We start from the raw sequence: 15053 nt of genomic DNA, 5'->3' as shown, positions 1-15053 counted from the left end.
TAAGTAGAACTACAGGGGTGTACTTCTAGGATAATGCAATAATGTCCCAGGCTATGGTCTGAAGGCACATAAGACCAGCACCCTTCTGAAGCTAAGCAGGGTCAGTGTCTGGATGGTATTTCTTTGGTATTAGTTGTTCTAACTGGGTTTATTCTATTTAGTAGATGTGATTAGCTTCTCTTGAAGCCCCATTTCTGGGGCAAAACAGAACACACATTTTTCATATAAAAAAACAAGCTCCATTAATCTTCCCCCCCCCAACAGTATCTTTGTTACAGGAAATCAAGTACAAGAAAAGTTACATAGAACAAATATTGTCTTCTATAATTTGAATTTTAGCTAGCATACATTTTACTCCAGCTTCTGAATTTTTTTCCTTATATTTTAAAGTCCTCAATAACATGTTAAATTTAGTAAATATATCTTCCTGGAATGCTAAAACCTTTATCTCTTGCCTTTCCTCCCAAAGAAGCCCAGGAAAGCAACTTGCATCATGAGGACAAAACGTTTCTCATCCCAACAAATCCTTATCCATCTACTTCGAGCACTGGGGCAAGAAACCTTTACAGCTCCATGGGCCAGATCCTCAACAGGATTGGCCTCATGGGTCAAATTTGACCAGTGATCAGTTATGACATCACATGACTGACAGGCACCTGTCAAAATCCTTTATGTGGGGTGCCTGAACACCAGAGAGCCAACTGGCTGGTGGGTGTTTGAGAACCAGAGCACAAGAGGCTTTGCTAGGCCGGGGCGGGCGGGCGGGTGGGCGGGGGGGGAGACCCTGCATTTAAATAGTTTCTCTTCAACTGTGCACGGCTGTTCCTGTGTGTTGAGTGGGGGTTCATTTCTGCTCAGTTTGGATGCCTGGGCTTGTTCTCAGTAGGGAGGCACATGCAGCCAAAATGAGCAGAACTGAACCCCTGCTCAGCATGTGCCTCCCAGAGGTAGGGAGAAAAAAAACTTTTTGCAAGCATCAGCCTTCCCAAAGCAGTTCTTTCAGTGGGTGGGGCAGGAGAAGGGAAAAAAACCTACATTTAAAAGGCTTTCTTCCTGTATGTGTGCCTAGTCCCTACTGAGAACAAGCCTGCACATCCAACCAGAGCAGGATTTAACTCCCACTCAGCATGCATCAATGACTAGGATTAAATCCTGCTGCATTTGGAAACAGGCACCCAGAGACAATGCAAAATTCAACCCTGGCCACCCACTCATCAGCTGACATCGTAAGTTATGTCAGCTGACTGACAGGTGGGCAAGGTTTGGAGAAAATGGCCTGGAGTGAGTATGCTTCCACAGGAGGCTCACCATAGATTCTACAGGAGGGACAACAAACTAGCAGCTCATGGATTGCATCTGGCCCCTCACTTACATCACCCTTTACTTTTGCACTCAATAAGATAATGTCCTGTGGTCTACCAGGCAGATAATGAACATTTTAAGATTTCTAGGCCCCCTTTCTGCCCTTCTGCATTCATTCCTGTGCATTGTCTGATCAATACCATTATTGTAACTTAAAACATTAAATATTGTAAAATGCCCAGAGAACCATTATTGTGTGGCATATGTTTCCAGAGCATGCAAAACTGATGGGAAGTTAGTTTACTTCTTGACCTTTTCCAGGTTTCTTTCCCCTGACTTCTTAGTGTTGACAGGAGGCAACATTCCAATTCTTAACATGTCAGCTTCATGTTTTCATTGATCTGCCTGATAAATCATTGCATGCTTTCACAGTAAAAGGTTTTGCACCACAGGAGCTCTTTGCAGCTGTTTGTCAATTTCTGGATTTTATCTGTGTGTTTTTTAAGAAGGCCAAAGACTAATAATAAAGCCAATAAGATGTCAACCCTCATCTTTAGGGTTTCAAAATTCCTTTGCTTTGACAAAAAAAGCCAACCCAACAAAATTCCGCACAGAGAAGTGACTAAGCTTGATTATATAAAAGAGGTTCACAAAATTCTGACAAACTATGAAAAGTTATTGGAAGCAAATCAGTTTTAAATCACATAATGTGGTGTGAGCAAGTAACAAAGTCTATCAATATGACAGATCATATTTTCCTTTCCTCCATAAGTTGGAAATGATTCACTTAAGAGGCCCAGTTTGCATGGAACAAATCAAACAGTGAGTCAGCGCAAACATGCAGGTTCCTCGACAGAAGGCTGCTGTGCTCCTCCTCTGGTCCTGCCGCTGCCATACTATCCAAGGCTAAGCCATCGATTGGCTCAGTGTCCCAAGTGTGGTGCAATGGTCAGGGTGTTGGCCTATTACTTGGGAGACCACAGCTCAAATCCCCATTCAGCCATGAAGCCCACTCGATGACCCTGAGGCACTGTATCTTAGCCTAAATGACCTCACAGAGTTGCTGTGAGGATAAACTGGGGAAGGGAGAACCAGGTACACCACCCCGAGCATATTGAAGGAAAGGTGAAATATAAATGTAATAAATAAATAAAATTAATAATCGGACCAATGTCTGCAATCAGGGGCATTGTTGAGGTAATAGCACAATCTGCACCTTCCCAAATACTAGCAACTCTGGTTGTGGGGGTCGGGCCAGGGTATGTCAAGGAAGGGGATTTTTACTTCCCCCAAGTAGTTTGGACTGCAGCCTTGTAAAGTTCTTCCACAGAGTCCTATGACAGCTTAGCTTCATTCATTCAAGCATGGCTAATAGAATCAGCTATGCTTTTGCTTTTTTACATAAGTTAGCATAGTTTTACAAGCCACTCTAAATAGTCATTATTTAGTGATGATAACCACAATTGAATAGTTTAAGAGACCACACATCTACAGTTGACAACTTACTTCATTCATATATTTTCAGGTAGATATTTATATTGACATTGTCTGTCTATTTTGATCATTTTATCATTATAATTTTTAATTTTTTTGTGAAGTGGCCAGAGGACACAGTTAATCAGCAGCCTATAGATGTCATAATAAACATTGACGTGATGCCTCATGGGAGATATAAATAGCTTTGTAAAGGGAGGAGAGACTATGCAATTCAAACATGTATTTCTTAAGGAATCAGTATTCCACTGAGACACAAAGATGCTGTGAGAACTGCCAGTGTGAGCTAGGTATGAATCATGCAAGAAACCTCCTGAAGGGAGTTTCCTATACAGAGTAACCATAAAGAGACCTTTCTGAGGGGCAAAGGAAGGTGAGTAGGCAGAAAGAGATAATAATGCTTGGTTCCTTGCAGTACAAGATTACTAAACTAGCAGACTGCAAGTATCTACCTGTAATGTGCATTTAAGGTATTAAGGTCTGATCCCTCAAAAACTGATTTCTGTGGCAAACAGCTTTGTCAGATGCAGATTTAAGGGATAAGGACAGAATCATTTCAATTGAAGATACGTAGGCAATTTTAATCGCACACTTCCTGCCATTAATTCTGTGGTCTTAATGGTGCACAGCTAAGTTAGAAAAAGACCCCTAAAAATTAAGACACCTGTGTACCCTCAACAAAAACACAGAAAAGCAAAGAGACATTTGGTCTTACCGTGAAATCGGTCTTCTCTGTGCATGTCAAAGATGATATCAGGTAGGTAACTAGCTCCACCTAGTGGTTGAAGGCAAAAGAGTACTGCTGACGTTTTACTGTAGGTCCGTTCCTAGTCTGTGCCTGCTCCGTCCGCAGTTTTTTAATAACAAGCCCACAGAAAGAAAATGAAATAATACCACAAAAAGACAAGACAACAGTACTCATACACTCTCTGCTCAAGGTCTAACAGCGCTTGGACAGGCAGCCCAGCCGTCATAGGGAGCGGCCCTGATATCATCTTTGACATGCACAGAGAAGACCGATTTCACGGTAAGACCAAATGTCTCTTCTCCTGTGCATGGAAAGATGATATCAGGTGGGACATACCAAAGCTGACCCATGTAGGGTGGGAATACTGCTGGGCTATGGGTACTAGTGATCTGAGAGGACATGCTGTAGCACCCTCCTACCAAAGGCTGCCTCGGCTGAAGCATAGGAGTCTATTTTATAATGTTTAATGAAGGTATTGGGAGTGGCCCATGTGGCCGCCCTACATATCTCCCCCAGAGAGGCATTATGGGAAAACGCCGCTGATGCGGCCGCCGCCCTAGTAGAATGAGCTACCAACCCAGCGGGCCGGAATAATCTTAGAGAGGCATATGCCAAGGAAATGCATGCCTTGATCCACCTGGCTAGCGTAGATGTGGTGACTTTATTCCCCATGGATTTTGGATGAAAGGAGACAAACAAATTATCTGTTTTCCGAAATGATTTAGTCTTGGAAATATAAACTTTAAGGGCTCTTCTCACATCAAGAGAGTGCCAGGCTTTTTCTAAAGGATGGACAGGATTTGGACAGAAGGACGGTAAGACCAGCTCCTGCTGACAATGGAAGGCAGACAACACTTTGGGACGAAAGGAAGGGACAGTACGGAGGACTACTCTATCCTTATGGAATACACAAAAAATTTTATGTACAGACAGGGCATTCAATTCAGACACCCGACAGGCCGAAGTAATGGCCACGAGAAACAAGACCTTAAAGGAAAGAAGACGGAGAGAAACTTGACCCAGGGGTTCGAACGGAGGTTTTTGAAGGGCTGACAAAACCTTATGCAGATCCCAAGTTGGGTAGCGATGCACCGTAGGAGGTGCAGTCATCGTTGCTCCCCTGAGGAAACGCTTGACGAAAGGGTGAGATCCGATTGGCTTATCCGGGGATCTGGAGAGGGTTGCCGATAAGGCTGAAACTTGGCGCCTCAGGGTGTTTGGTCTGAGACCCAAAGATACGCCATCTTGCAGGAAGGACAAGATTTCGTTTACTCCCGCCTTTCGAGGAAGAACCCCTTGTTTCTGCGACCAGGATGAGAAGGCCTTCCAAGTGCTTTCATAAATTCTGAGCGTTGATGGGCGTCTAGAAGCCATCATGGTTTCTACTACTTGCGGAGAGATGCCTCTTTTCAAGAGTCTCTTCCGTTCAAGTTCCAGACATGAAGTGCCCACCACTCTGGGTCTGGGTGCTGGAGCTGTCCCTGAGAGAGCAGGTCCATTCGCACTGGAATCTTCCATGGTGGTTCCACCGACAGGTCGAGAAGGTCTGGAAACCAAGGTCTCCTTGGCCACCATGGAGTCACCAACAGAAGTGCTGTCCTGTCGGCACGAAGTTTTTTGAGTACCCTGGAAATCACTGGAATTGGAGGAAATGAATATAGTCTGCCCGGAGGCCACTGGGAAGTCAAGGCATTTATCCCTTCCGCGCCTGGTGACGCGTATCGGGAGAAGAACCTCTGCACCTGCCGGTTGGCACTGGTGGCAAAGAGGTCTACTTGAATGTGGCCAAAACGTTCCACTATTTGACGAAAGGACTGTGGGTGAAGTCTCCATTCTCCTTGAATCAGCTTCTCCCGACTGAGCCAGTCCGCTTGGCTGTTGTCCTCCCCCTTGAGGTATTCTGCTGCTATCGATATGATATTGGTCTCCGCCCACTGGAAGAGGAGAAAGGCCTCCTTCTGAAGAATGAGGGAGCGTGTGCCTCCCTGACGGTTTAAATATGATTTGGCCGACACATTGTCTGTTCTGACAAGCACTGCCCCTAACCGTCTGGTGTTCGCAAAGTGCCTGAGGGCCAGACGAACTGCGCGTAGTTCGAGTAGGTTGATCGGCAGTGCGGATTCCTGAGCCGACCACGTGCCTTGAATCATCTGTCCATCGCAGATGGCTCCCCATCCGGATAAGCTGGCATCGGACGTTATCAGGGTGTGGAGTGGATCCTGGAAAGGGACGCCTCGCGTCAGGTTGAGCTCTTGGGTCCACTAGAACAGCGACTGACGAACCTGTGGCGACAGAGCGACCATGCGGTGGTGCCTGGACGCTATGTCTTTCTGGAATGGCAGCAGCGCCCACTGAAGAGTGCGGGAATGATGCCGTGCCCATGGTGTCGTTTGGAACGTGGATACCATCAAACCGAGAAGTGCTGCCAACTCCATCAGGTCTGTAGAGGTGGAGGATAAGACATGCAACACCACTTTGCGGATCTTGCTGATCCTGTCTGAAGATAGCGTAATGAGGCCGTTTTGAGAGTCTATAGTCGCTCCCAAATGTGTGATGCGTCTGGACGGAAAGAGATGACTCTTGGCTTCGTTGATCAGGAAACTGTGATCCTTTAGACAGGTCAGGGTGACATGGAGGTCCTCCCATGCCTTGTGTAACGATGGTGAGCGGATCAGAAAATCGTCCAGATAAGGAAAAATATGAATCCCCTGTGTCCTGAGGTGTGCCACCAGGGTAATCACTATCTTGGTGAATGTCCTGGGAACGGACGACAGGCCAAAGGGCATGGCCCTGAACTGATAATGGTCTTGTCCCACCGCGAAGCGCAGATACCTTCTGTGAGGGAGAAAAATTGGTATGTGCAGGTAGGCTTCCTTCAGGTCGATAGATGAGAGGAAGTCCCCTAGCCTCAGCGCTTCTTTGATGGAAAGTAAGGTCTCCATCCGAAATTTGCGGTACTTTATGAAGCAATTTAGAGTCTTGAGGTCTAATACTGGCCTGGATGAACCGTCTTTTTTGTCGACGGTGAAGAACAGAGAGTAGTTTCCCAGGAACCTCTCCCCTGGAGGTACTGCCTCGATAGCTGCCATGCGTAGGAGATGGGAAACTGATCTCAAAACTTTGCCCCTTTTGTGTGGATTTGCTGACAGAGGGGATGGAAGGAATCTCGCCGGGGGGGGTGGAGGAAAACTCCAGGCGAAGGTCGTATCGAAGAGTGCGGAGGACCCAGAGATCGGAGGATAGTTCCTCCCATCGGTGAGCAAAGCATTGGAGACGGCCTCCCACCGGCGAGGTGGAGGCGTCAGAACTGATTTCTGTTTCCATGTGCCTGGGATGCAAGGCCGGATCGACCTGGGAGGTGTTGCTGGGACTTAAGTTGGTTGCGCTGTCTGTTCCAGAAGGGACGGCTGGAGCGGGCATCCTTCTGTCTTCCAAAGGGACGTGAGCCCCGAAAGGGCTGCGACAAGTGATATGGATGGAAAGAGCGGCGAAAGGTCCTTCCATCCTCCCTTGTTCTGGTGGATGGCATGGACTTTTTCTTTTCCTTGGTTTCTAATATGTTGGCGAGGGCAGTGTCCCCAAATAATTTGCCACCCATGTAGGGTTCCGAGGCAAGATTCGAACGAGCTGCAGGGTCTGCATCCCAATGTCGGAGCCAAACGGTCCTTCGCGTGAAGATCCCTGCAGTGAGAGACCTAGCTGCAAACTGCATGGCCATTGACACATCTGCCATGAAGGTAACTGCCCGAGAGACCTTCAGCAGGGATTTGCGTATCCGGGCTGCATCCTGCTGTGGGCCACCTAGCAGGTCTTCCAACCAGAATAGGGAGGCTCGAGCAAACACAGAAGAGGCTGCTGCCGCCCTGATTGAAAGCGCACTAACCTCGTGCACTCTTCTAAGTCCCTGGTCCATCTTGCGCTCAGTAGGATCCTTAAGGTGAGCGTCTGAGTCTTTAGGATTCAATGATGGGTTCAATAGTTGACTATAGGCGCGTCTATGAGCGGCACTTTCAACTGATCCATGATCGGTTGTTCCAGTGTATAATATTTGTTGGCTACTGAAACTGATTTTTTGAATTGCAAGGGAATGTCAAATTCTGATTTGAGCACCTTGGGGAGAAGAGAAGGAAGCTTTAATACTCTAGACCTAGGCTTTGGATCTGGACATACTGCTGAGACTCTCGAGGAGGGTGGAGTAGGAGGATCCTCTGTAGAGATGAGAGTAAGAGCCTCCATCGCTTTGCATAGCAGAGGAAGGAAATGAGCCTCTTGAAATATTCTAGTAGATAAAATCTCCTCAGATTCTGATTCCCCACTCCATTCCTCTTCATCCAACACAATCAAGTCATTTTCTGTGTCTATAAGCTCCTGTTCTGGGAGCTGAAGGTGTCTGCCCTGCGATGCAGCATAGGGGTCTGGGGATGTGCGGCCCGGGGAAGGGCGTGTGTTCGCCCTCGAGTGACCTGTAGGCGGTTGCCTTGAGGGCTGTGAGCCTGATGCAGTTTGAGAAGACAAATCTCTAGTCAGATCCATTAAAAGGGCATCCTTAAGCTGTTCTTTTAATTGCTGAATTGAATGTGCTGAAAGCTGCAGCTGAATAGGGCGAGCTTGAGTGTGAGATGGATAAAGCCTGTGCCCACCAGCATCATGAATTTGTTGGACAGGGATTGGCTCCTCCAAAAACCCTGTGAAGGCCTCAGGCGAGGAGTTGTTAGAAAAAATAGCGTCTAAGGAAGGGTGAGACTGGCCACCTTCCCCATCAGACAGGGGTTCCAGGTCCCTCTGGTCCCTTGAATGGTGGTAGGAATCTTGACCTTCTCTACAGGTTCCCTTACGTGGAACAGGAATCCTGCCTTCTGCAGCCACCCTGCCCGTCAAAACCTGAGCCTCAGCCACCTCGTGCCTGACGGTAGAGGGGCGGGCCATCGCTGTTTCAGAATGATCCCCCGAAGAATGAGCCTGCTCTGATCTCAGGATGGGAATGAGTTCTGTCACTGCGTCTGTCGCTGGCTTGCGGGGAAGCACTTTCGACACCTTTGAGAGGTGCTTTGTTTTGTGTGTGGCTTTCCCCATAGCGGGCACACACTGCAGGACTTACGGGGTTAATGAAAATATGAATGGAAGGCTCCCGCTGGTAATGATTGACAACGCTGTCTAATAAGCGGCTAGGTAAAGCAGAAAGATTAGAAGCTGTTGCCGCCGACCTGCTATGGCGTCTGCGCGTCTGCCCCTCCCCGCTATGAAGCAGGGAAAACGAAGCCACTTGAAAGGGAGCGCGAAAATCCGAGGTGTGGGCCTGAGTTCCGAGCTCCGATGAAATTCGCCTCTAAGGCTAATGCTGCCGACGTTATGAGTTGCTGACTAGGAGGAACGGTAGCAAATTCGGCTGGGGAGGGAGCCTGAAGAGGCCAATGGCCCCAGGAGCCGTGGGGAGGGGCTGAATGCTCCTCGCCACCGAGAAAAATCCGGAGGAAAGACACAAGGAGCTTTTTTGTTTGTTTGTTTGTTTTTTTAAACTTTAAACTTTAAACAGCAGGGGAAGACAAAACATATACTGAGGGCAAGAAACAGCAGAAACCAACAGGTAAGACTTAAAAGACAAACAATACAAGCCTGACCCGACGGAGACAGAGAGGAATCAACCAGATTCGGTGAAGGCAAAAGAGAAAAACTGCGGACAGAGCAGGCGCAGACTAGGAACGGACCTACAGTAAAACGTCAGCAGTACTCTTTTGCCTTCAACCACTAGGTGGAGCTAGTTACCCACCTGATATCATCTTTCCATGCACAGGAGAAGTATGCGTATTTAGTCAGGTAAAACATATACATGACCCTCCTTGGGAAAAAATTGAACAGAACTTGTCTGAACTGTATGAACATTGCTGCAGAATCTATGAATATCTACTCAGTAGTAAGTCAGAGTTCAACAGCACTTATTCCAGGTAAGTGTGTACAGCATTACAGACTTAAAGTGGTATACCCAATTTGTTAACATGCCCAAATATTTTAACATCTTATTATTACTTCAAGCTACACAGCCAATGCAACATAACAAAATTGTTCGTTTAAAGAAAGCTTAGAATACAAGCTTCATGCTTTTTCAGAAAGTATCATCTTACCTTGGCAATTATTTCTGAAATATTCTTCAGAGACTGCTTGATTGGATACTTTGCCATATCCCACTGGAACCTTGTAATGTAGGTGACCAAATCAACTATGAACAAAAAAGATTGTATATTGGTCTTGATAAGCAGAAGTCTTTGCTTTGTTACTTGCTGATTATAACAATCCTTAATATGTTCGCAGTCTGGGGCTGCTTATTGATCCAACATTATCATTCAATCCTCAGATGTCCCCTGTGGCTCAAAACACCTTTTATCAGCCTTGGCCAATATGCTGACTGTGACCTTACCTGAATGGAGATAGTCTAAAAGGACCAAACTATTGCAATGTGATATATGTGGGGCTGCTCTTAAGTGGCCCAGGAATGACAGTTGGGACTTAACTGAGACTCAATCATATTACACTTGCGCTTATTAATCTAGGGTTCTCTCCCCTCCTTTTTCAAATATTGTTATGTTTACTTGGTATTTCAGTTGTTTTTTACTCATTTTAAACTGGTCAGAGAACTTTATGTCATGGGATGGCATACAACTGTCATGAATAAATAAATACACACACCAAACAAAGAGTGAGATTTTATAGATGTGTTTGTCTTTTATTTGTAGACTAAGGGAGTGTAAGCAAGTACAAAGTGGCCATATTAAAGGTATGTTATTTGGGATATTTTTTGTCACATATGGATTTTATGCATACACATAGTCAGAATGGATCAAAAGTAACAAGAGGAAAGGGTTCCTATTACCTTTAATCACTGAGAGGGACATTTTGACAGGAGAATGACAGTGCTGTAGGAGTAGGAAAAGTTGCTCCCATCAAACAATTTCTTCCTGCATACTTAAATATAAGGATCCTGTGGTCTATTGCTTCAGGAGAACTAATGATAACTGATGTTTCTATGGAATAAGCTATGAGTAGAAACTAATAATAAAAAGCTACTCTGGGACAGCCAAACACTTCTTTTGACTAATCATGATATATGTACTTTATGGTACCCTACCTTTTAGAACAGGGTTGGGGAACCTGCAGCCTTCCAATAACCCGTAAGACTATAATTCCCATCATCCCCAACCATTAGCCATACTAGCTGGGACTGATGGGAGTTTGAGTCCAACATCTGGAAGGCCAGAGGTTCCCCTCCCTGTCTGATAAGCTACTTTAATGAATTTTACATTTATCATATTAATTTTATAATGGTGTTCAGAAATGGCTCCTCTATGCTTACAAAGACATCTGTGCTGGCTCTCATTTTACTTTTTTTAAAGGAATACAAGGAAAAAATTGGGTCAACATTCCAACAGAGGTATCTTTCATATTATTCTTTTGGTCTGATAGAATTGTTCTTCTTTTTTTGATACTAGAGACTCAAGGTGATATTTAACTAAGTGTACTGAGAGTAAACCCACTGAAGCGCACTTAAGTCACTTGTCCATTGATTTCAGTGGATCTGCTCTGAGTTATGCCCATGTTGGATATTACCCTCAAATATATAATGGGCAAAATCAGTATTACTGTAATTATTTGTATTACGTTTCTAGGCTATTAATAGAATTATCAATTTCAAGGATGTTTAGATTAGCATACCTGAAAAAACATAACTAGAGAGAATACAGCACAATGATCGCATATAAAAAGCAAATTATATACATGGTAGTGAAATCAGCACTGTAGCTGAAGAACAAGTTTTTCTTTAGGGACTATATTTATTTAAAGGTTGGTTTCCAGGGTTTCTGCCTGCTTTGAATTCTTGCTATCACTTGTGTTGAAGAAAATGCTTTCCTACAACTCTTGTAGGAAGTTGGACACAATTCAAAGTGCTGGTTATGACCTATAAAGCCTTATATGGCTTAGGTCCAGGCTATCTGTCAGACCGTATCTCCCTATATGAACCTGCCCGGGCCCTGAGATCGACTGGTGGGGACACGAGATAGGGCCTTTTCGGTGGCTGCCCCTAGGCTCTGGAACTCCCTCCCTAGGGAGGCAAGAATGGCCTCCTCTGTGCAGTCTTTCCGCCGACAGCTAAAGACTTTTTTCTTCCGGCAGGCCTTTGGAACTGAAGGTTTTAAGGGTAGTGACTGAAGAGGATGCTGTATGTTATTGTTTAACTTGTATGCTCCTAAACTGGGTGGCAGTATTTTAAGTGTATATCTAATTGGTTTTAACATCTTAATCGTTTAATCCTGTTTTAATGCTGATTTTACATGTTTATATGTTTTATATTTTTATAGGTTCTTAATGATATGTACTTATCGTTATCTGGAAGCCGCCTTGAGTTCCCGTTTGGAAAAAGGGCGGGGTATAAATAAAGATAATAATAAAGATAAAGATAATAATAATTGTACATCACTTCTGTGTTAATGCCCAAATTCTCAAAACCAAGGACATCCTATACAGAAAGTTAACATTTACCTCCATTGGCCAGAAGATTTTCCTGAACTTTATCTTTACTGTCTTCCAGCACATCAGCCATATACTGTGCCACTTTTTTGACAACCCTGAAGACCAGAAAAGAGAAAAATTAAGAAGGTGGTTGCCATTCATCTTTCTTTGTCCAGACTAAACATTTCAGTAGCTCTGGAAGCTACATCAAACAAGACTTTCAATTATGGCAGTTTGTGGCACAGAACTGTTTCAAACTGGTAACAATACATAACCATTATACTCTCAAAAATGCTGTCCATGAAATTTGTAGTGCTTTACATTAAGACTTGTTCTTTGTTCCAAGAAAGCTGCATGCCCTTTAAGACTGGGCACTGTTTTTTGCCACTTTTACTCCAATCAGGTAACTTTATCATTGCTTCCTAGGTTAAGTCAATTTCTAAGCATCTTTCTGGTGTCGGGTAATATAGTGCACTAGTTACCTCCAGTATCAGAGGCAGTAAATATCTGAATACCAGTTACCCAGGATCATGAACAGGAGCGTTTGTGTTTTTTTACTTCTCAAAGGCATCTGGTTGGCTACTCTGTGAACAGAATGCTGAAGTGGACGGGTATTTGGCCTGATTCAGCTGAGCCCTTCCTACATTTTTAGAAACCTTTTTGGTGATGCAAATACTCAAAGCACAATCAGGCATTCAAAAACTTACACTGTACATTTCCGTAAGCAAAACTGTAAGTTCTTAAGACTGGGCTAGTTCACAGGGGATCTTCCTGATCCTGCAGATGAACCATGCGTTCATATGCTTCCAGTTCCTTCCCAACTAGTACTGGAAACTATGGTTTGAAGCTGGTTTCCAATCCCAGTTTGGAGGGCAAGCTCAATCCATGGTTTTCCAGTCTGGATGTAGTATAACTCAGAACACTATTGGAGGCTCAGAAATATGGCATCCGAACTGATTCAATAGCTACTTCCATATATAAGTAAGCTAAGGCTCTTGGCTTAGTAAACCATGCTGTGCATGCAACCTGACTACTCATGCTCTGTTCCTCCTGGTGGCAGCAGGAAAAAGAAAGGAAAAAAGGGATAGCTTTGCATTCCATCTGAACTCAGAATCGTGGCTTGTTTTGCCCTAACAAGCAAGGATTTTCATGCCAAAACCACCCCATAGTTCAAGGCTAGTTAGGTATCTTGGCTTGCTAGAAAGAAACAAACAATCCTGGGTTTTGACACAATACTAAGCTATCCCTTTCCTGGTTTATCTGCTTGTGCTGGGGGAGGAATAATGCAGGAGTGATCGGGCTGTATGCACAATATGCTTTTTAAAGTAAAAGTTCTTGGTTTTCCACTACATGCAAATACTGCAAGTGTCATTACAATGCTTAACCTAAAAAACAGACAATTAGCAGATAATATTTAGGCTTGTATATTGCAACTATAATGAAGACATGTGAGCTTTGCTATCGAACAGATATTAATAAGAAGTAGTTACCCTTCCACAAACGCATCCAATTTAGCCAGCTCATCAGACAAGCCAACTAACACATCAAGGGTGCCAACCTAAAGAGGATGAGAATTGTTTTAGGTAAAAAATAAAGGTAACTGTATGAAGAAACTACTAGACTTCCTATGCATTTTTAATCATATGGAAGTCCCACACTGAGTAAAACGGGATTTACTTCCAAGTATGCAGACATATGATTCCAGTCAAAGAATTATGTCTTTCATTAAAAAGAGACACTTCCAAACATTACAGCGCAATACAAAGAATCATTTTATTTATTATCCGCCTGCAACTCCAATGTTAAGGAGTACACATGCCAGTAAATTGGAACAGGAGCCCATGAATCTCAGCTGACTCATCTCCCCTCAGTGAAAGAGGAGGTGACACTGCTCATCTTTGGAACTGGTGAAACAGTAATAAATGTCCCAGGTCAGATCTGATGGAAATGATCTTTATTCATGGATACACAATATGAGCCACTGTCTTGCTATTTTTAAATGTATTTTAAATTGTTTGTAAATCACTTAATTTAATAATTCCAAAGTGATCTACAAATGAATAAAAGCACATAGTATATAATAAAAAGTATAAACACATGAAATACAGCCTCTGACAGTGGCCAGCAATGTACATGACCAATATCACTACTATAAGAATGCTTGGGTAAACAAAAAAGTCTTAGGATATGCCGAAAACATGACATTGAAATAAAATTTGATAGTATGCTGGGATGGTGCATTAACATATCAGAATTTTCAGTAAATTCACTAAGAATTTCTCCAATGCCAACCAAAATAATATTTCCAGTTAAAAAGTAAGTTTAGGGAATCTATTCCAATTCCCAAGGAAAGGAGACAATCAGCGATGTTATGTTATTGCAACATAAAAAATGAGCAAGAATGAGATCTGTTAATGTTAAGAGTATTGGACTCATGTATGTCTTCTGAGACTTGAAAGAATGCAAAAATAAGAAACTAGTTCTGAGACTATTCTTGTTTATTGTTGCTCAATGTGTTTTGGAATTGCAGTTCCTTCTTCAGGTGCAATCTGACTTTCTGAAGCAGGTTACACACATGTTGCTGTCTATCCAGCACAGCACTATGTGTGAAACAGATTCTTCTAAGACTATGACAAGCCTGCCTTCCCCACATAGCTGCCACCACATAGCAGCCACATGGCTATCACACAGCAATGCTTCTGTTTATGTATGAAGAAGGCCTAATGCTATATTAAAGATGCTTCTAGTTGTAGTGCCACAGTGGGGAAACTGTGGGCTTAATTAAGAAGCAGGTTTCTGAACTTGGCCTGCAAGGTCATTTTATGTAAACTATGCCCACCTGTCAGTCACCTGATGCCAAATGACATAAAGATTGCCTTTAACTGTCAAGCAGGATTAGTGTCAAGCAGCAGGCACAGGCTTGTTCCATAGCACTAAGTTGGAGATAACAGAAATGCTGCCTGCTGTGTGACACTAAAAGGCAGCATTTCCATCCATTTCCAAGATTCTT

At 43.9% G+C, this 15053-nt stretch overlaps 1 protein-coding gene across 3 annotated transcripts in view; it reads right to left on the bottom strand.

Annotated features, from left to right (window-relative positions):
- ATP6V1C1 (ATPase H+ transporting V1 subunit C1) overlaps positions 1 to 15053 on the bottom strand; it is an 86882-nt gene that overhangs the window by 26488 nt on the left and 45341 nt on the right. For all 3 annotated transcript variants that reach the window (XM_061604727.1, XM_061604709.1, XM_061604718.1), the window contains 3 exons: positions 13534 to 13601; positions 12074 to 12159; positions 9664 to 9758 (listed from right to left, as the gene is read on the bottom strand). In XM_061604727.1, coding sequence (XP_061460711.1) covers positions 9664 to 9758; positions 12074 to 12159; positions 13534 to 13601 — 249 coding nt within the window. The remainder of the gene's footprint in view (positions 1 to 9663; positions 9759 to 12073; positions 12160 to 13533; positions 13602 to 15053) is intronic.

Source organism: Rhineura floridana, chromosome 1, assembly GCF_030035675.1.
Source record: "Rhineura floridana isolate rRhiFlo1 chromosome 1, rRhiFlo1.hap2, whole genome shotgun sequence".
In the NCBI taxonomy this organism is placed as follows: domain Eukaryota; kingdom Metazoa; phylum Chordata; class Lepidosauria; order Squamata; family Rhineuridae; genus Rhineura; species Rhineura floridana.
The sequence above is the reverse complement of the archived record's forward strand: the minus strand, read 5'-3'. Positions and strand labels throughout refer to the sequence as shown.